Source organism: Hemiscyllium ocellatum, chromosome 17, assembly GCF_020745735.1.
Source record: "Hemiscyllium ocellatum isolate sHemOce1 chromosome 17, sHemOce1.pat.X.cur, whole genome shotgun sequence".
NCBI lineage: Eukaryota > Metazoa > Chordata > Chondrichthyes > Orectolobiformes > Hemiscylliidae > Hemiscyllium > Hemiscyllium ocellatum.
The window spans coordinates 61,568,788-61,591,062 of record NC_083417.1 but is presented as its reverse complement, the minus strand read 5'-3'; the positions used below and the strand labels follow the sequence as shown (position 1 = coordinate 61,591,062).

The window sequence follows — 22,275 nt, the reverse complement described above, 5'->3', positions numbered from 1 at the left end:
AAATCTTCACTGATTGTGGCCTGTGGGTCAGGAAACGGAGTATCCAGTTGCAGAGAGTGGGGCTTAGTCTAAGATCACTAAGTTTAGTAATCAGTCTCGAGGGGACAATAGTGCTGAAGGCTGAACTGTAGTCAATGGGTAGGATTCTTATGTAGTTGTTCTTGGTGTCAAGACGTTCTAAGGAGGAGTGAAGGGCAAGTGATTGGGCATCTGACGTGGATCCGATAGGCAAATTGGAGTGGGTCAAGAGTAGTGGGGAGGCTGGAGTTGATTAATGCCATGACCAGCCTTTCAAAGCATTTCATGGCCACTGCAGTTAGGGCCACTGGGCCCAAAGGTAAAAACAATGACTGCAGATGCTGGAAACCAGATTATGGATTAGTGGTGCTGGAAAAGCACAGCAGTTCAGGCAGCATCCAAGGAGCAGTAAAGTCAATGTTTCGGGCAAAAGCCTTTCATCAGGAATACAGGCCTCACACTTCGTTTTTAGCAGTTTCTGTATGTCCTGATTCATCCAGGGTTTGTGCAATGAAGGCAGGCGCGGTAAACATCTTCTTAACCATGGTTACGTGATGAAAATTTCAAAGAGTTATGAACATGAACCCATAGGTCTCTGTACTGCAACACTACTCTCCCATTAATTGTAAAGTCTTGCCTTTGTTTGTTTTACCAAAATGCAATACCTCACATTTATCCAAATTAAACTCCACCTGCCTCATCAGCCCACTCCTCTAATTGAACAAGATCTCTTTGTAATCTTAAATAATCTTCTTCATTGCCTACCGTACCACCAATGTTGGTATCTTAAGTTATATAAATGACAAGCAAAAGCAGACCCAGACTGTCCTGCCCTATTTCCCAAGAGTAGGTAAAGTTTTGCTCCTTCCTGAGTAAGACCCTCTATATACTGCTTGAGGATACTTTCCTGAACACTCTTAATAAATTCTACCCCATCTAAGCTGTTAACACTCCGGCAGTCCCAGTCTATGTTAGGAAAATTTAAATCCCCTACTATGACAACTGTATTGTTCCTTCAAATCTCCCCAGTCTCCCTGCATGTTTGTTCCTCTAATTCCAGTTGACTATTTGGGGGCATATAGTACAACGCCAATAATGTCAGCATCCCCTTCTTATTTCTTCGCTCCACTCTAAAGCCTCACTGGATGATCCTTCAGTTATTTCATCTCTGACTACTGCTATGATACTTGCCTTAAACAAAAATGCAAGGTCTCTTCTTTCTACTACCTCTCTTCTGCCTAAAGCACCTGTACCCTGGCACATTAAACTGCCAGTTCTGACCTTCCGTTAGCCATGTTTCTGTAATGGCTATAATATCCCAGTCCCACATACCTATCCACACCCTGAGTTCATCAGCCTTACTTTGTCAGCTCTCTTGCATTGAAATAGATGCAATTTAATCCAACAAGCATTCCTTCCACACTGTCTTGTTCCGACTTGACCTGTCTCTTCAACGTTTTATTTCTAATTATTATATCTCCTTCTAGTCTTGCACTTGCCTCCCTGCAGTTGAGGATCTTCCCCCCCCAACAAACTAGTTTAAACCCTCCCTTATAGCACCAGCAAACCTTGCCACCGAGATATTGGTGCCCCTCCAGTTCAGGTGCAACCCGTCCCTCTTGAACAGGTCACCTCTGCCCAAGAAAAGATCCCAATCATCTAAAACTCTGAATCCCTATTCCCTGCACCAATTATTCAGCCACGCATTCATCTGCCATATTCTTCCATTCTTACCCTCACTAGTATGTGGCACCCAGAAGTAATCAGAGATTACCACCATCGAGGTTCTGATTTTTAACTTTTTTCCTAGCTGTCTATAATCATTCTGTAGGACCTAATCTCTATTTCTACCTATGTTGTTTGTGCCAATGTGCACAATGACTTCTGGCTGCTCACCCTTCCCCTTGAGAACACTCTGCAACCACTCTGAGACATCTTGGACCGTGGCACCCAGGAGGCAGCACACCATCCTGGATTCCTGTTTGTGCCCACAGAATCTCCTGTCTGTCCCCCTAACCATTGAGACTCCTATCACTAAGGCCCTGCTTACTATTTCCCTTTCCTGTTGTTCCCCAGAGCCAGTTGCAGTGCCACCAACCTGGCCACTGTTGCTTTACCCTGAAAAGTCATCCTTCCCCAACAGTATCCAAAACAGTATACTTGTTTTCGAGGAGAATGGCAAAAGGGGATTCCTGCACTCTTTGCCTTTCCTAATGGTCACCCATCTACTCTCTGCCTGCACCTTAGTGTGATCACCTCACTAAAACTCTTATCTATGAAGCGCTCAGCCTCTTGGGTGATCCTGAGTCCATCCAGATGTGGCTCCGGCTCACTAACACTGTCTCCCAGGAGTAGTTTAAGGAGAATTTTCCAAATTAGGGAGGACAGTGTTATGGCACAGGATAAACTCTCCTGCTTAATTTAAAACCAGCAACACAGAAAAGGTTTATCCCGTGCAATAATCTGAAAAACTTCGAGTGACCAAGAACTATGTAAAGTAAAAACTAACAACTTTATTTCTTAAAATAAAACAGAGAATAATTAACTAACCACTATTTACAAATTCTTTCTCTAATCTATATATTATCTTCCCTTCTATAATACTAGACCAATAAAGCTCCCAATTAAGATTTACAAAAACAACACTTCTTATCTCAAAACCAGGCAGCTATGGATTCTTGTCTTCGGATCTTCCTGTGTCTTCGGATCTTCCTGAGTCTTCTTTTCTCCTTGTCAGGGATTTCTGCATCACAGGTTACTAATCAAAAAGGTACTTTTACTCAGAGCTATTTTCAAGCAGTCTGTTTACATGCTGGGCTATAGAAGTTCTCCTCTCAACTGTTCAATTTTCCCTGGTCTCATACTCCAGAGCATCGGATTGTGTCATTGGCTTTTAAGATTGTCAATATACTCAATTGAAACTTGGTTGAAGTTTGTTATGTTTCGGGTACAATTTATACTGATTGGCCAAATTCGAATTTGTTTTTGTCTCCAAACAATGAACTAATCGAGTTGTACGGCCCAGTACTACGTTGTTACCCTTTTGAGAACACTTAGTACTGTGTCTGGTAGTTCTGCTGCTTTTAACTCTCCTATACCCACATCTTCATAACAGCAGTCATACTAACATCAGTGTCTTCGAAGGAGCCAGTAGCATTAGCATCATCATAATCAGCTGGACTGGTCATGTCTTAGCTTGTCCAAGTTCCGACTACTAAAGCAAATCTTCTCCCAGCTCAAGGAAATCACCTGAATGAGAGGAGGACAAAGGAATCATTACAAAGACTCCCTGAAGGCCTTCCTCAAGATGTTAACATGTAGGAGATTCTTGTTTAAAAGAAACTGACTTGGAGTGTTGGGACACTGTGTCCCTGTGTAAAAGGACATTTCTCTGAGAACATCTGTCAAGAAGAGGGAATTACAGAAGAGGAACCAGAAATACAAATGTCAGCGATCTTGAGGCCATGGATCAATTCCACCTTCCAGAAACACCTACCAAATGTGTAGTCAGAAATGGGGCTTTAGGATTGGGCTGATTAGCCACATAAAGACCCCAGAGAACCCATGACCAGTGACGTGGAATTTCCTAGGTGGACTTATTAGTGAGTGTTTGCTAAAAATGAATGAAGTGGGGGTTGGGGAGGTAGAATACAGCTTCTATATTTTTGGTCCTCAGTACTTACAGAAAACATCATTTGCTTTCTAAAAATGGAGCGAATAAACCAGAGGCAATGGTGAGATTTTCAAAATTATGAGTGGGTTGGGGTGTGTGTATGTGGGTTTGGAGCATTCTAAAGAAAATAAAAGTCTGATATGACAGGTAACTCATTGGTGAGCATTTTCACATCTAAATTAGGGAGTTTAACATAATACGTTTCTAATACAGCTGCAGAATGGGAGTTGATGGACTCCACGTGCAATCCATGGCAACCAGGATGGCAGTAAGTGTGTGTGGCTTTAAGTCTGGCTCAAGTTAATTATCTGGGGGTCAAGCTTCAGACACTTCAGTTCACCAGGGAAGAAAATAGTTACCTGGATACTTTGTTCCAGAAGGCAATCACACTAATTCAGTTCAGGTTTTCATTTCTGGTCTATAATCTGGGACAGGATGCTATGAATGCTAGTGAGTGCCAAGTTGGAAGGTTGGATCTGGGATGAGGTGGGGGCAGGGAAGATGAGGAAACTGGTGAAGTCGACATTGATGCCATGTGGTTGGGTGGTTCCAAAGCGGAAGATGAGTCAATCTTCCTCCAGGCATCAGGTGACTTGGATTTGGCGGTGAAGGAGGCCCTAACACCTCATTTTCACCATGGACATCCAGTCCCTGTACAAGTCCATCCGCTGTGGCAAAAGCCTCCAATCCCTGCCTCTCCAGCCAACCCAATCAGTATCCCTCCACCGTCACACTCACTCAATTCGTGAAACTGGTCCTCACCCTCAACAATTTCTCCTTTGAATTTTCCCACATTCTTCACACTCTTCACCAACCCATCCTCCACTCTGGCACCTTTGCTTGCCATTGCAAGAGATATAAAATCTCTGTGCAGACCTCCCCTCTTCACTTTCGTCCAAGCCCCCAAAGAATCCCTTCACATCCAGCAGAGATTTTCCTGTCCGTCCAAACACCTCATTTACTGTGTCCATTGCTTTTGATGTGGTCAACTCTACACTGGGGAGACGGAACACCAACTGGCAGAAAGTTTCAGGGAACATCTGTGGTACACACGCACTAAACAACCTTACCGCCCTGTGGCCACCCACTTCAGCTCCCCTCTCACTCCACCAAGGATATGCAATGTTGACTTCACCAGTTTCCTCATCTCCCCTCCCCCACCTCATCCTAGATCCAACATTCCAATCTGACACTGTCCTCTTAAACTGTCCTACCTGTCCATCTTCCTTCCCACCTATCCACTCCACCCTCCCATCTGATCTATCACCATCACCCCCACCTGCGTCTACCTATCGCCTTCCCAGCAACCTCACCCCTCGCCCACTTCTATCTATCTCTCAAACCCCTCTCTGTCACCTGGGCCAACATTCCCGATGAAGAGCTTATTCCTGAAATGTTGACTCTCCTGCTCCTTGGATGCTGCCTGACCTGCTGTGTTTTTCCAGCGCCACACTTTTCAAAATTGACAATTAGCCAAAAACTAAGATTGAGCCATTTGTGTTTAGGCAGAGTCTTCTGGTGCGCCAAGTGTTCTAGCCACTTCCTATCATAACTTCAGTTTTTCACTTAAACCCCCACCTCATACATAATGATCGCATAGGGCTGAACCTTTTTTTTTCTTGCCAAGTTCAAATTGGATCAAGGTTTTTGGAAGGTTCTCGCCCGGAGGCCTGATGGGTTCTCTCACCGTATCTTGCCAAACTTGCCTCATTAATTACTGTTAGGCTGCCCATGACTGGTTGGCACAAAATGGCCCACAGCTATCCATGGCTACAGTAGATAGAGCATGAGGGAACATACTTGCTTAGCATAGTCTTTACAAGTAAAGCAATAGCAGGACTGTCTTAAATGAGATTGAATGTGCAGCTAGCAAATGTTATCCATTGTGAAAAGCTTTGAGGAGAAAGATAAGAAAGTCTGTGAAAACATCATGACCATGTGTGGACCATCAGCTTGTCTATCTCTCTAAGATGCCCAGATAGCCATTGACAGAAGGATAACATAAGGCTGACCAGTAGTATCAAATGGAGTGGTGTGCTCTGTAAGTTTTAACTGTATATAATCTGAAGTTTTTATTTGTGAAAAAGTGAGGACTGCAGATGCTGAAGATCAGAGTCATAAAGTGTGGCACTGGAAAAGCATAGCCGGTCAGTTAGCGTTCGAGGAGCAGGAGAGTCGATGTTATGAGCATAAGCTCTTCATCAGGAAGCTTTTATGTGCTTAACTGCAAAGAAAATCTGAAGTTGCAACAAAGTTGTACTAAAATAAAGTTGTAACTGAAGCTACCACAGGGCGTGGACTCTCATTGGAAAATATGAGATCTAACAATTACCTATCCCGCTCCCAAAGTGTCTCTCACATTGGCACTCAACACATATCCCAGAATTCACCAGCATCCTTTACACCTGTGCTATTATTAACAGTCTGTTCTGCACCCGAGCAAGCATTGTCAGATCATGGCTTCCTTCTGTGATTACTGACATTTACCCTTGACATGGCAAACAAGGCTAAATCAGTGCCCTGCTTTGCAGGAAGGGTGCAGACATGAGACTTCCATTTCCCCCAAAGCCAATAGTGGAAACCATTATCTTGTACGCCCGGTCTCAGGTTGCCACCTGTGTAAAAGCACTATCAGTTGTCTGGAGAAATGCCCAACACTGTAGTAAGAAGGTTAAAGTCCTTCTCTGCTGCACTACTGTAGGTGTCACCATCTTCATTTCTGATACCTCATACTCAGTCTATCTCTGCTACTCTACACCACCAAAGCTTATAACCTACCAGTTTCACTCCTGTTCATGGTGGATACAGATGGTTTTGACATTGTGAATTTAATGGCAAAGGATTGGTATGACTTTTCATGGATGTATGAGGGGTGATTGGGGTAAGTCAGGACATGGGTTGGCATGAGTGAGCATTAGGCTGTTCGCAGACTATGAGAAAAATCGGGTAGTTAGCTTTAGGTTGCTATGAGAATGTGAAGGTGGGCAGGCAACTAGTAGGGTTGGTGAGGGAGTAGAAGTCTAAAATATAAGCAAATAATTAGAATAAATCCAGAGATCAAATTTAAGTTTTCCAATTCATCCTAGCACCCTGAGGAGCAAACATCTGAGCAAAATAGTTTCAACAATGACTAAGTTCACTAACAAGCATTTAGTAAAAGTGAGATTAGCAAAAAATATTACATCTTTCATGGTTGTATGGGTTTTACAGTGTCCTTGATTCCTTTGTACATGGCATGAGACTAGTTTGCTCTATACATCCTTATAATTTAGTTTGGTTTTAGAACATAAATAAGAGTAAAGAATAATTGCTTACAATTTTGCAGTTTTAAAAGTTCAGATGATGAGTAATGGAAGGGTGACCAAAAATAGCATGTATAAAATAATATAGAATACTCTGAAATTCTCATGTCACTTCTTTGTTTATGTCGTTCTAGGTTATCAGTTCTCTGTGATATTATCTTTCAAGATGGATGAGGAACAAGCCAAAATGCAGCCAGTTCTATCCAATAATGACAATGCCTCTGATTTAAATGCAGACATTAAGCCGACAGAAGATGTTGACCATTATACCCAAAGATCTTCAATGCAACTAAAAAGAAGAATTTCTTTAATTAATGGTATCACTCTATTAGTTGGAAACATAATTGGTTCAGGGATATTTGTGTCTCCAAGTGGTGTCCTAAGCCACTGTGGCTCCTATGGTCTTTCCCTGATTATATGGACTGTTGGAGGCATTTTCTCATTCATTGGAGCCCTCTGTTTTGCTGAACTGGGTACAACTATCACAAAATCTGGTGGAGGTTATGCATACCTTTTGGAATCATTTGGTAGTTTAGTTGCTTTCCTTAAACTTTGGACATCCATACTTATTTTTGAGCCCGTTACACAGGCCATTATTGCCATCACCTTTGGCAACTACCTGGTGCAACCTATCTTCTTAAACTGTATGACGCCATATTTAGCAGAACGCCTAATTGCAGCTGCTTGCATCAGTAAGTATAATGTTACCATTTTTCTAACAATACAATATGAATTCCTAATTGAAATTAGATATTAAATTGTCATTAAAAATATCAATTATTATGTATAATAAACTAACACTGGTTTTCTTATTGGCAGGCTGTTAATTCGAACAACGAATACTGTATTGAGTCATGGGACTATTCCAATAACTTTGAGGCTGATCGTGAAAACAGTGTTAATGGTTAATTAGAATCATAAAAAATAAACTTAAATATTAAATTGGCTTAAAAATCTCTGGAATTTTTAACATGACATAGACAAATTAAATATTAATAATCAGGGCCAGAGATTTACTTAACATAATAGGATAATTCACCATTAAATTTGTGTTTCTTTCAACAAGATGTAACTTTTTGTAAAGTTTTTTGAACAGTCAATGAGTTTTATTTGACTTTCACCAGCATCCCCTTTGAAAGAGTGTAATTGTGCATGTACAACACAACGCTAGTATGACAGTATTATGACAAAGGGAGAGGATTAGAGTGGTGCTGGAAAAGCATTGCAGGTCAGGCAGCATCCAAGGAGCAGGTATTATGACAAAGAAAATCATTAAGGTGAAATGAAGTAAGAAAAGGATGTTTGTAATAACTGTAACCCTTGTAATGCAATGGAATATAAAGCAATTAATTCACAGGATTAAGGAAATGCTGGCTGGCCAGCATTAATTGCCCTTGAATGGAGTGATGAGCTGCCTTCCTGAACTGTTGCAGTCCATTTGCTGGAGGTAGACCACAATGCTATTACATAGGGAGTTCCAGCATTTTGATTCAGAGACACTAAAGGAGGAGTGTAGTATTTCATAATCTGAATGGTGAGTACTGCAGCTTTGTAGGTTATCTGCAGATATGGATGTTCACATGTACCTGCTGCCCTTGTCTTTTTAAATTTAAAGGTTGTGGGTTTCAAAGGTGCAGTCGAAGCAAATTTGGTGAATTTTTGCAATGTGTCTTGTAGATAGTGCACACTACTGCTACAAAACAACTATGGCAGAGAGACCGAATGTTTGTGGATGTGGTGGCAATCAGGCAGGCTACCTTTCCTGGATGATATCAAACTTCTTGAATGTTGTCAGAGATGTATTCATTCAGGAAAGTGGGGGAAATATTCAAGCACTCTCCTTATGCCTTATAGTTGATGGACAGGCTTTGAGAAGTCAGGTGGTGAGTTATTAATAGCAATATTCCTAGCCTCTGACATTCTCTTGTAACCATGGTGGTTGTATGGTTCAATTTCAGGTCAATGATAACTCGAAGGTGTTGTTAATGGGAGAATTCAGTAATGGTAATACCACTGAATGGCAAGGCGTAGATTTTTTCTTGTTGGAGATGGTCACTAACTGACACTTACGTAGTGCGATTGCTATCTGTCAGTCCAAACCTGGATATTTCCAGATCTTGCTGCATTTGAGCATTGACTGCTTCGGTGTCAGAGGATTCACAAATGATGCTGAACATTGTACAGTCATGAGTGAACACCCCCACTTCTGACCTTATGATGGAGAGAAGATCAGCTGAAGATGATTGAGTCAAGGACATTAAGGAACTTGAAGAAGTCCTGCAGAGCTGAGCTGATTGACCTCCAACGACAATCACCTTCCTTTCTGGCAGGTATGATTTCAATCAGTGGAGAGTTTTCCCTCAAATCTTATTGACTTCAGTTTTGTTAGAGCTCTTTGATACTATACTTGGTTAAATGGGGCCTTGATATCAAGGGCAGTCACTCTCACCTCACTTCTGGAATTCAACTCTTTTGTCCATATTTGGACCTGGATAAATATATGAATAGGAAAGGTTTGGAGGGATGTGGGTGAAATGCTGGCAAATGGGACTAGATCAGATTGGGATTTTGGTCAGCATGGACGAGTTGGACCGAAGGGTCTGTTTCCGTGCTAAACAACTTTTTGATTCTATGAGTTATTATGATGTCAAGAGCTAAATAGCTGTAAGTAGGATCGGAAATGAATGTCTGTATCACAGGACATTGTGAAGCAAGTGCTGCTTGATAGCACTGTTGATGACACCATCTATCACTTTACTGCTGATCGAGACGAGATTGATGTGGTGGTAATTAGCAGGGTTGAATACTTTAATTTGAGTACAGGACACAGCTAGCAGTTTTCTACATATTTTCTTAGGTACCAGTGTTGTATCTGTACTAGAACAACTTAGCTGGATATGCAACATGTTCTGGAGCACCAATTTTCAGTACTATTGCAAGAAAGTTGTTAAGGCCCATAGTCTTTTCTTGTCCACTATCATTCAGAACTAGATGTGAAAGGACTGCAGAACTTACATCTGATCCATTGATTGTGGAATTACTTTGCTCTGGATTAGTGGTGCTGGAAGAGCATAGCAGTTCAGGCAGCATCCAAGGAGCAGCAAAATTGACGTTTCAGGCAAAAGCCCTTCATCAGGAATAAAGGCAGTGAGCCTGAAGCGTGGAGAGATAAGCTAGAGGAGGGTGGGGAGTGGGGAGAAAGTAGCATAGAGTACAATGGGTGAGTGGGGGAGGGGATGAAGGTGATAGGTCAGGGAGGAGAGGGTGGAGTGGATAGGTGGAAAAGAAGATATGCAGGTAGGACAAGTCCGGACAAGTCATGGGGACAGTGCTGAGCTGGAAGTTTGGAACTAGGGTGAGGTGGGGGAAGGGAAATGAGGAAGCTGTTGAAGTCCACATTGATGCCCTGGGGTTGAAGTGTTCCGAAGCAGAAGATAAGGCGTTCTTCCTCCAGGCGTCTGGTAGTGAGGGAGCGGCGGTGAAGGAGGCCCAGGACCTCCATGTCTTTGGCAGAGGGGGAGTTGAAATGTTGGGCCTCAGGGCGGTGTGGTTGATGGTGCAGGTGTCCCGGAGATGTTCCCTAAAGCACTCTGCTGGGAGGTGCCCAGTCTCCCCAATGTAGAGGAGACTGCATCGGGAGCAACGGATACAATAAATGATATTAGTGGATGTGCAGGTAAAACTTTGATGGATATGGAAGGCTCCTTTATGGAATTGGATAGAGGTGAGGGAGGAGGTGTGGGCGCAGGTTTTACAGTTCCTGCAGCGGCAAGGGAAGGTGCCAGGATCGGAGGGTGGGTTGTAGGGGGACGTGGACCTGACCAGGTAGTCACGGAGGGAACGGTCTTTGCGGAAGGCGGACGGGGGTGGGGAGGGAAATATATCCCTGGTGGTGGGGTCTTTTTGGAGGTGGCGGAAATGTCGGCAGATGATTTGGTTTATGCGAAGGTTTGTAGGGTGGAAGGTGAGCACCAGGGGTGTTCTGTCCTTGTTACGGTTGGAGGGGTGGGTTCTGAGGGCGGAGGTGCGGGATGTGGACATGATGTGTTGGTGGGCATCTTTAACCACGTTGAAAGGGAAATTGCGGTCTCTAAAGAAGGAGGCCATCTGGTGTGTTCTCTGGTGGAACTGGTCCTCGTGGGAGCAGATATGGCGGAGGCGGAGGAATTGGGAATACGGGATGGTATTTTTGCAAGAGGTAGGGTGGGAAGAGGTGTAATCCAGGTAGCTGTGAGAGTCGGTGGGTTTGTAAAAAATGTCAGTGTGAAGTCGGTCATCATTAATGGAGATGGAGAGGTCCAGGAAGGGAAGGGAGGTGTCAGAGATGGTCCAGGTAAATTTAAGGTCAGGGTGGAATGTGTTGGTGAAGTTGATGAATTGCTCAACCTCCTTGCGGGAGCACGAGGTGTCGCCAATGCAGTCATCAATGTAGTGGAGGAAGAGGTGGGGAGTGGTGCTGGTGTAATTACGGAAGATCAACTGTTCTACGTAGCCAACAAAGAGACAGGCATAGCTGGGGCCCAAATGTGTGGACTTCAACAGTTTCCTCATTTCCCTTTCCCCCACCTCACCCTAGTTCCAAACTTCCAGCTCAGCACTGTCCCCATGACTTGTCCAGATTTGTCCTACCTGCCTATCTCCTTTTTCACCTATCCACTCCACCCTTTTCTCCCTGACCTATCACCTTCATCCCCTCCCCCACTCACCCATTGTACTCTATGCTACTTTCTCCCCACCTCCACCCTCTTCTAGCTTATCTCTCCACATTTCAGGCTCACTGCCTTTATTCCTGATGAAGGGTTTTTGCCCAAAACGTCAATTTCGCTGCTCCTTGGAAGCTGCCTGAACCGCTGTGTTCTTCCAGCACCACTAATCCAGAATCTGGTTTCCAGCATCTGCAGTCATTGTTTTTACCTAATTACTTTGCTCTGTCTATCACTTGCTCCTTATGTTGTTTGGCATTCATGTAGTCCTATATTGTAGTTTCAGAGGTTTTCACCTCATTTTTAGGTATGGTGCTGCTTCTCACATGCACTCTTCGTTCAATCCCTTGGCTTAATGACAATGGTAGCGTGGAATGATGTGCTGGACAATGAAGTGCAAACTGTGTTCGAGTACAATTCTGTTACTGCTACTGACCCACAGTGCCTCATGGGTACGCAGTCTTGAGTTGCTTAATCTGTTTGAAGTCCCATTTAACATAGTGATTGTGCCATATGGTACAATGGAGATGATTTTCAGTGTGAAGGCAGGGTTCATTCTCCACAAGGACTGTGCAGTAGTCACTTTTACTGACACTGTCATGAACAAGTGAATCTGCAGCATGTAGTTTGGTAAGGATGAAGTCAAGATGTTTTTCCTTTTTCTTGGTTCCCTCTCATCATTTGCAGCAGACCCAGTCTAGCAGCTATGTCCTTTAGCGCTGACAGTGGGGTTGTGCTGCAAGACAATTTTGGTGGTGGATGTTGATATTCCCCACCTAGAATACATCCTGTCCCCTTGCCCCCTCTGTGCTTCTTTCAAGTTGCAGCTCAACATGGGGAGTACAGATTCATTCACTGGACTGGAGGGTTGGCATATGTGGTATTCAACATGTTTAACTTGATGCCATGAGACTTCACAATTTTTGGAGTTAATGTTGAGGGCTTCTAAGGCAAATTCCTTCCACAGTATACCACTTTTTCCAAACTAATGCTGATTTGTCCTGCAGATTAGATTAGATTAGATTAGATTCCCTACAGCGGGAGCAGGCCCCTCAAGTCCAGAATGACCCTCCAAACAGTAACCCACCCAGACCCACTGCCCTACACTATTTTTGGCCCTGACTAAGTCACCTGACACTATAAGCAATTTAACATGGCCAGTTTACCTAACCTGCACATTTTTGGATTGTGGGAGGAAACCGGAGCACCTGGAGGAAACCCACAGAGACACGGGAGAATGTGCAAACTCCACACAGACCCGAACCGGGGTCCCTGGTGCTGTGAAGCAGCAGCGCTAACCACTGAGCCACCATGCCACCCATAAAAAACTTTATTCAGTTTTTTAAAGAAGTAACAAAGAGGATTGATGAGGGCAGAGCAGTGGACGTGATCTATATGGCACTGTGAGGCAGCAGTGCTAACCAGTGAGCTACCATGCCACCACAGGTGATGTAGAAGCAGCACTTCGAAAAGCTAGTGCTTCCAGATAACCGGTTAGACTATAATCTGGTGTTGTGTGATTTTTAACTTTGTCTACCTTAATCCAACACCAGCATCATGGATGTAATCTTGGTAAAGGAGATATCAAATTGTGTTGGATCAGTTAAAGCTCAAAATATTTTACAATTGAATAAATATTTTCTAAATTATGGTCACTATCGAATTGTAGGAATCGCAGCTACTAATGTACAGTCAGCAAATTCCCCTAAACAGCTTTAAAGACCTTGGTTTTTTTTTGTATTTTTCTTTATTTTGGTTTGTTCACAAAAATGAGAAAAGTTCTGATATAAACCAGGGACTATGGAAAGAGTTGCTACACTTTTACAAATGAGTTACTGGATCTCTATGAGTTGTGTTTACACTGTTGCTTTGTTCAAGCAGTGGGGGAAGATATCTCAGATACAATGGCACTGGGGTAAGTATGCGCAGTATTCCGAGACTGTAAGTTAGTTTGTGCAATAAGGATCAGATGTAGTGGCCAGAAACCACTGACATGGCAACAACTCTGGCTGCTAGGAAGTGAATAACTTATGCCTGAATAATACAGGCAGAAGTTTTCCAATTGCAAAGAAAACAAGATCTCTCTCGGTCTCTTCTCTTCAGTGAAGTAATAAAAATGTAGAAGATAGACAGCAATTCTCTTCCCTCAGTTTCTGTAAGCTCTTGCCTGGGACCAGAGGCTGAAAGATTGAACAATTAGTATGTCAACTGCCCTGCATCTAGATCTGAAAGGAGGCAGAAATAAGGAGACCAGAAGTCAGACGACCTCTGAAGAAACAAAACAATCAAATCCTGAAGAGTGGTGTCATTGAATTGTATTTGCCTAGTTATGTTTGCTCCACGAATAACATCCATGTTTGTGCCTATCTGCATGTGTTTATTGGGGGCTTAAAAGCAGAGTTAGAGTTTCAGTAGTAGAGTTGCGTGTTGATAACTCATATTTTTTTTGTTTGTCTGTGGCTAGATCCTTGTAATAAATAGTACAGAAACCTAGTTAGTACTTGTTAAGTACAGAAACCTAGTTAGTATTTTCTGTTAACCTAAGTTTATCAGATAGGTAAATTGGGACTTTGATTAATTTGATTACATTCTTAATTTTTGTGATGGTGTCAGAGGGTGGGGCTCGAGTATCAGCATACATTCTCAAATGACCATGCAGAGACATTGGGGGTTCCTCCAGCATCAGTTTGAAATTTTAACAATTTCAATTTTTAACAATTTTTTTTAAAGAGAACTGTTAGATGATGATGGGGAAAGTCCTGGTTATAATCTAAACTTAGTAATCAAATATATAAATTTGTACAGGCCTGCCAGAATTTGAGGATAAGAACGTAGAGGAGTTCTTTGTCTTTGAAAAAGTAACGTATTGACTAAAGAAACATTGGATATTGTCCATTTGACAGCTATTTTGACAGATAAAGCACAGAAAATTTATACTTGACTTTCAGAGGAGGTTTCTGGGGATAATGATGCTAAAAAAAGTGTAATAACTGGGTGCATATAAGTCAGTCCTGAGGCATACAGGCAAATTTTCAGAATTTCAAGAAACAGCTTTGGCAAACCTACACCGAATCTGAAAGAGTCAAGCAAAGCAATTTTGACAGGTGAATATGAGAATCACAACTTAAAACCACAAAGACCACAGATTGATCATTCTCTCAGAAGAATTTAAAAACTTTCTAACTTCCATAAAGATAGGCCATGTTGAAGCCCAAAGGGTTGGAATCGCTAGCCAGGCAACAGTAGTGCTGATGATTTTGAGCTGATGCATAAAACTAAACATTTTCTCATCATCCCATAATCAAAGGAAGTGGGAGAGTGACAGGAAGTCACTTTGCCAGTTGAAAAGATTGAATAGCTTGGAACGCTCCTAGATCTCCTGCTCAAATCAGAAAGGAAAGTGCTGAGAGTGAAGGTGAAAGTTAAAGGTCAAGGAGTTTTCATAGTAACAAGGTGGAATACATTTATGCAGAATGCTGGAAGTTGTAAGGAAATCCCAAGGGATGTTTTGGGTTTGTAAGAGTGAATCAAAATAGAAATTAAAAGGAAAATATCATCCTTTTAATTTGACAAAAATTTGACAGCCATGAATGCTTATTTTAGCTGCCGAAGACTTCACAGGGACATAGGCAGTTCTGTAAAACATGTTATGAATGGTATACAAGTCAAGCAGTAGAATAAGCTCAACATGTAATTTAACCAGCTCCAATTTTAAAGAACCATTCGGTTGAGTGTTAGTAGATTGCATAGGACTATCATTTAAAAAAGTAGGACACCAATCCTCTATATCCTTCTAAAATGGACATGCTAACCCAATTTCCAGAAGTTATTTTTCTAACAGCAATAAAAGCTAAGGTAGTTGTGGAAAAATTAAAAGTTTTTTTTACTTATTATATACTTTAATAGGAAGAATAGAGAGGTGGACTATTTTCTAAATGGCGCAAGGCTTTGGAAATCTGAAGCATAAAGGGACTTAGGAGTCTTCGTTCAGGATTCTCTTAAGGTCAGCATACATATTCGGTTAGCATTTAAGAAGGCTAATGCAATTTTTGTATTCATTTCAAAAGGACTAGAATACAAGAGTAGAGATGCATTGTTAAGTTTGTATAATGCTCTGGTCAGACCACATTTGGAATATTGTGAAAGGTTTTGGACCCTTTATCAAAGGAAGAATGTGCTGGTGTTGGAGCGGGTTTACAAGAATGATCCTTGGGAGGAGGGGTTATCATATGAAGAGCGATTGAGGACTTTGGGCCTGTATTCAGTGGAGTTTAGAAGAACGGAGGGGGGAGTTTGCTTGAAACTTACAGGATATTCAGAGGCCTGCACAGAGGAGACATGGAGAAAACATTTCCACTTATATGAGAAACTAGGATGGTAAGCTAACGGAAAAAATGAAGTTATGTGGTGTGCAGGATGTTCTAGCGAGGTGGATAAAGAACTGGTTAAGCAACAGAAGATAGAAAGTAGTAGTTGGAGGGAGTTTCTGGAATTGGAGAAAGGTGACTAGTGGTGTTCCACAGGGATCAGTGCTGGGGCCACTGTTGTTTGTAATATACATCAATGATCTGTAAGAGGGCATTGTTGGTCTGATCAGTAAGTCTGCAGATGACACGAAGATTGGTGGAGTAGCTGAAAGCAGAGGGGACTGTCAAAGAATACAGAAGACTATAGATAGACTGGATAGTTGGGCGAGGAAGTGGCAGATGGAGTTCAATCCAGGCAAATGTGAGGTGATGCATTTTGGGAACTATACTGTAAATGGAAGAGCCTTGGGAAATGTTGATGAGCAGAGAGATCTGGGAGTTCAGGTCCATTGTACCCTGAAAGTGGTTGCACAGGTGGATAGAGTGGTCAAGAAGGCATATGGTATGCTTGCCTTCATCAGACGGGGTATTGAATATAAGAGCTGGCAGGTCATGTTAAAATTGTACAAGACCTTGATTCGGCCGCATTTAAAATACTGTGTACAGTTCTGATTGCCACATTACCAAAAAGATATGGACGCTTTGGAGAGGGTGCAGAGAAGGTTTACGAGGAAATTGCCTTTATGGAAGGTTCTAGCTATGAAGCGAGGTTGAGTAGGTTAGGACTGTTTTCGGCAGAAAAAAGGAGATTGAGGGGGGACCTGATTGAGGTCTACAGAATCATGAAGGGTATAGACAGGGTAGATAGAATGAAGCTTTTACCCAGGGTAAGGGATTCCATAACGAGAGGTCACGCGTTCATGGTGAGAGGTGGAAAGTTTAAGGGGGATATACGTGGCAAGTACTTGACATAGAGGGTGGTAGGTGGCTGGAAGGCGTTGCCAGCAGAGGTAGTAGAGGCAGGCATGGTGGATTCATTTAAGGTGCATCTGGACAGATGCATGAGTAGGTGGGGAGCAGAGGGATAAAGATGCTTAGGAATTGGGCAAAAGGGTTAGACAGTGGATTTGGATCGGCTCAGGCATGAAGGGCCCGAAGGGCCTGTTCCTGGGCTGTAAACTTGCTTTGTTCTTCTTGTTGTTAGGATCCAAGATCACAGGTTCAGAGTGAGGTACGACTCACTAAAACTGAGAAAAGGAGGAATTTCTTTAGCCAGATCGGTGGAGGCCAAGTCACTGAGAGTATTTAAAAGAGAGATAGATAATTTTGTGCTTAGTAAGGGGAGTAAGGGTTACAGGGAGTACTCTGGACAATAGGGTTTGAGAAACATATCAGTCATGAACAAATGGTGGAGTGGACTCGATTGGTCGAATGCCCTATTCTGCTCCTGCTTTTTATGGTTGTAATGGCCAACTGATTAAGGTACAATCTGATCAGGTTATTACCTTATGTCTAAAGCTTTCCAGTGCATTAGCTGCATTTTAGGTATCACATAGTTGAAATCAAATGCATGTCATGCATGCAACCATAGGGGTTTTGGAGAGAGACCTTCAAACTCTCAAAACTGTGTTTGAGACATATTGTCATGAAAATCTACAGGATTGAGACCAAGGATTAGAACTTGTGCTGTTTGCTATCAAAGATTCCCTAAATGAAACTATTGTGTTTAATGTTAAAAATCACACAACACCAGGTTAAAATCCAACAGGTTTAATTGGAAGCACACTAGCTTTCGGAGCACCGCTCCTTCGTCGCAATTGTGGAGGACACAATTGTAAGGCACAGAATTTATAGCAAATGTTTACAGTGTGATGTAACTGAAATTATACATTGAAAAATACCTTGATTGTCTGTTGAGTCTTTCTCCTATCTCTTATTGTCTCTATCATTCTCCATTACTCTTCCTACTTCGCACACTTGCTCCCCCCATCCCCTTTTCTTCATTGATATTGTTTTGACATGTTTGTGTGACATAACTGATTCTTCTTCATATGGTCAGGAGTAGCTATCAGGTAAGTAATTTTACAACTATCTTAACCAGTATGGACCACTGAATTTTGTTTTCAGAAGTTCACCTTGAAAAGACAAAATATCAATACTTTATTGTTTGCTTGGAACATTTGGGTTATGCCATGTTTGTTGCCTATTTTTTCATTTTATGGAATCTTTAAATATTATTGTGCTACTTTACAGAACTCTTTCTAGAAATGTGGACACATAATCCACATTTGTCTTTTTATCTTAAAAGATTGTCCATAATCAATTTTAATGGACCATAATCTTACGGCTATAGATCAATTCCAATAAACACAATTTGGACTGTGTTAGACTGGGGTGTACAAAGTTTAAAATCACACAACACCAGATTATAGTCCAACCGGTTTAATTGGAAGCACACTAGCTTTCAGAGCACCACTCTTTCATCAGATGGTTGTGGAGGACACAATATGGAGAATGATAGAGACAATAAGAGTGATATACAGGAGAAGTGAACAGTTCTCACATGAACTTTCTATAATTCAAGCAATACAGAAATATGGGTCAGTTAGACAGTTTAGTGCAAGGACAATGGGAGAATCTTATAAGACTACTTAAGAAGTATAAGGTAATATGTAGAGATATACTTAGATGGACTACATTAGCTAGGGATTATGTAGGAAAGTCAATCCCAATAAAACAGCATTCTTATTGGTTGCGTCCAGAGAAACAGGCTGAGATGGAAACAGTTTCAGTACATACCGGAAAATCACTTGATTGAACCTAGTCAAAATAGCTGGAACTCACCAGGAGTATTGGTTTCTGAACTGAATGGACCAACTAAAGTCTGTATAGACTACAGAAAAGAAAATATAGTCACGTAAACAGATTTGTACCCAGTCTGTCAGTTAGAAGAATATCAATAGGATTGGCAGTAACACATTCCCATCTCAGATCGATCTGTTGAATATTTGCAAACAGCATTAACATCGAGGGTTATATAGACTTCTGTTTTTGGCATGCAAATTGGGTTATATCAATGTCAAGTTATGCTGTTGGATTAAAAATGTTTATAAAGACTTACAAATCAATTTGTAGCTGAAGTACCTAACTGCGTGGTTTATTTAGTCTATGTCATGATTAGATTAGATTAGATTAGATTACTTACAGTGTAGAAACAGGCCCTTCGGCCCAACAAGTCCACACCGACCCGCCGAAGCACAACCCACCCATACCCTTACATTTACCCCTTACCTAACACTACTGACAATTTAGCATGGTCAATTCACCTGACCCGCACATCTTTGGACTGTGGGAGGAAACCGGAGCACCCGGAGGAAACCCATGCAGACACAGGGAGAACGTGCAAACTCCACACAGTCAGTCGCCTGTGTCATATTGTTTGGTAATGCATGGGAAGAGCATGTAAGGAAATTAGAAGTGCTTGTTTAAGCTATTTAGCTAAAAATGCATCCATAAAAGGAATGGTAACTTACTTAGAATGTAGTGTAGGACAAGGGTAAGTGTTATGGAGCAACGGAATGGGAAATCAAATTTTTAAAAAATATATGCATTTTACTGTAGGTTTCAGCATGAAAGCTAGATCCTTAACAAATTTGTTAAAGAAATAAGCAAATGTGGTATAGCCAGCAGAATTGCAAACAGCCTTTGAGAAACTGAAGACAGTTTAATAAATGCTGTTCCCATGCATTACCAAACAATATGACATTGACTAAAGAAACCATGCAGTTAGGTACTTCAGCTACAAATTGATTTCTAAGTAAGTTGCCATTCCTTTGACCAACTCCTAAATATATTTTAAAATTACAATTGGTGTTGGCATCTTGGTGGTAGGTGCAGTCTTGTTACAATATGATGGGAATAGAGAAGGCATTGGGGTATTTTCATAAGAAATTAAACCAATATCAGACAAAGTACTTCATTGTTAAAAAAAGGTTTTGGGATTATTAGTGATTCTTCAACACTTTGAAGTTGATAACAAAGCCACATTAATCTGCATTGATCATAATACATTGCCATTCATTGAAAAGTTTAAAACTTGGAATGTGATATATTTAGATGGAGTCCAATGTTTCAACCCTTCAATGCATTGATTCACATTGCTGGAAAAGATAATGTGATCGCAGAAGCATTGTCCCAAATGTAAAATAATTGAATGTGTTAAAGGTTTAAGAAATACTAAAATTTTTGATTATGTAATAGGGAAGGATGCAATGAGTGGACATAAGTCTTCCTGTTTTTGTGTTATTTACCATGTTACGAAACACATTTTTGAAGAAGTGTTTAATCTCTTAGCAGGATGGAAGCATATACAGACCATTTCATTTTATTTATCTTTATTTTGTATTGTGGATTAAAATGGGGGAAGATGTCTGAGATGCCACAGCACTGTGGGTGGATGGTATGAGAGCAACCTTAACCCAAGCTTAACCCCTTGCTGATTGGTTTGTGCAATTAGGATCAGTTGTCGAAGCCAGAAACCACCAGCATGACAACTCTCTGTATGGGGAAAGTGAGGACTGCAAATGCTAGAGTTGAGAATATGATGCTGGAAAAGCACAGCAGGTCAGGCAGCTTCCAAGGAGCAGGAGAATCGACATTTTGGTCAAAGGCCCATCGTCAAGATGAAGGGCTTTTGCCTAAAATGTCAATTCTCCTGCACCTTGGATGCTGCTTGACCTGCTGTATATTTCCAGCACCACACTCTCAACTCTTAGTATCGGTCATGTGCAAGTGAACAGCTTGTGTATCACCAATACAGAGACAGAAGCCGCCAATCTGCACAAGCAGGGGACAGAACCTTGAATGACATAAGCTATGGTGAGGATTCTGGGAGGGTGTATATGAAAAGTCCAATGAGATCTTTCTCGATGTCAAAAGAATTAGCTACGTATTTCAACTAAGTTCTGGGCATTGAAGTGAAAGTCTTGCTAGAGAGTGGCAAGATGCCTATTAAATGGGATTTTTGCTAGTTGAAATGTACATAGAGATGTACAGCACAGAAACAGACCCTTTGATCCAACATGTCCATGCCGATCAGATATCCCAACCCATCTTGTCCCACCTGCCAGCACCGGGCCCTTATCCCTCCAAACTCTTTCTATTCATATACCCATCCAGATGCCTTTTAAATGTTGCAATTGTACTAACCTCCACCACCTCCTCTGGCAGCTCATTCCACACATATACCACCCTCTGATTGAAAACAATAGGCATGCTCCTAATTTACCACCTGCCACAAGGAACCTCAACATCAAGAATTCCCAGCGTGAAAATCAAAGTAGGTACCTGATTATTCCAACTTGTCCATATTGGACAAAAGCACCAATATCTCAGAATGTTCAGTGTACACCAGCCACTAGCACTCCATTCCACCGACCTTGGCTTCAGACACTTGCCAGCCTCACCACATCATTGCACAACTCCAGTCCACTTGCAGGACATTTCTGGTCTTCGTGGCACATTGGCAAGTATCATTGCAATGCTGATGCAAGGACAGTTAGCGCATAGTGACAGGAACTAATTCACAGATTAGACAACTGCTCCTCAGGACTGTTCACTTGCTCTTTAGCACTCATTCACTTTGAGTTTACATGAATGCTATAAGCACCCCTGCCTCATCTTGCCTTTTTCCATTTGCCCCCTCAGCCAGAGTGACAAGACACAATGCATTTCTGTTTTGCCTTTCCATGTAACACAGGCGCTAAGCTAGGAAACTTGTCATTTTGTCAGTAATACTCAAAGGAATGAACTTTAGGTGTGGGGTCTTGGCACAGCAGGTCAACAGCACCTTCTGATACCAGTCCTGGCTTGTACAAAATGGCTCAAGCACAAGCAGAAAATATAGTAGGAGACAGGAGCAGGAAAGGGGGAGATACTGACATTTAATTATTTACATCAGTGATTTGTGCAGTCCTTGCATGGGATTTTGTGCACTACGTTGGTTTTGCTCATGCTGGGTATCAGGTCCTTCGTTCTGGTGAGTTGTTGTCTGAGAGTGGCTGTTGGTTTTTGTGCTGTTATGAGTCCTAGTGGTCGCAGCAGTCTGGCTGTCAGTTCGGAAATGCTCCTGATGTATGGTAGTATGGCTAGTCCTTTGGGTTGCGGCATGTCCTCGTTCCAAAACACTGTACAAAACACTACATAGGACAAACAGGAAGACAGCTAACGATCCGCATCCATGAACACCTACTAGCCACGAAACGACACCACCA

The 22,275-nt window shown here is 41.9% G+C and overlaps 1 protein-coding gene across 1 annotated transcript in view; it reads left to right on the top strand.

The window, feature by feature from the left end:
* The first annotated feature begins 7,270 nt into the window (after nucleotides 1–7,270).
* LOC132823595 (Y+L amino acid transporter 2-like) overlaps nucleotides 7,271–22,275 on the top strand; it is an 86,935-nt gene continuing 71,930 nt past the window's right edge. The window contains exon 1 of the mRNA XM_060837513.1: nucleotides 7,271–7,685. Within this exon, the coding sequence (XP_060693496.1) occupies nucleotides 7,277–7,685 (409 nt within the window). The 5' untranslated portion in view covers nucleotides 7,271–7,276. The remainder of the gene's footprint in view (nucleotides 7,686–22,275) is intronic.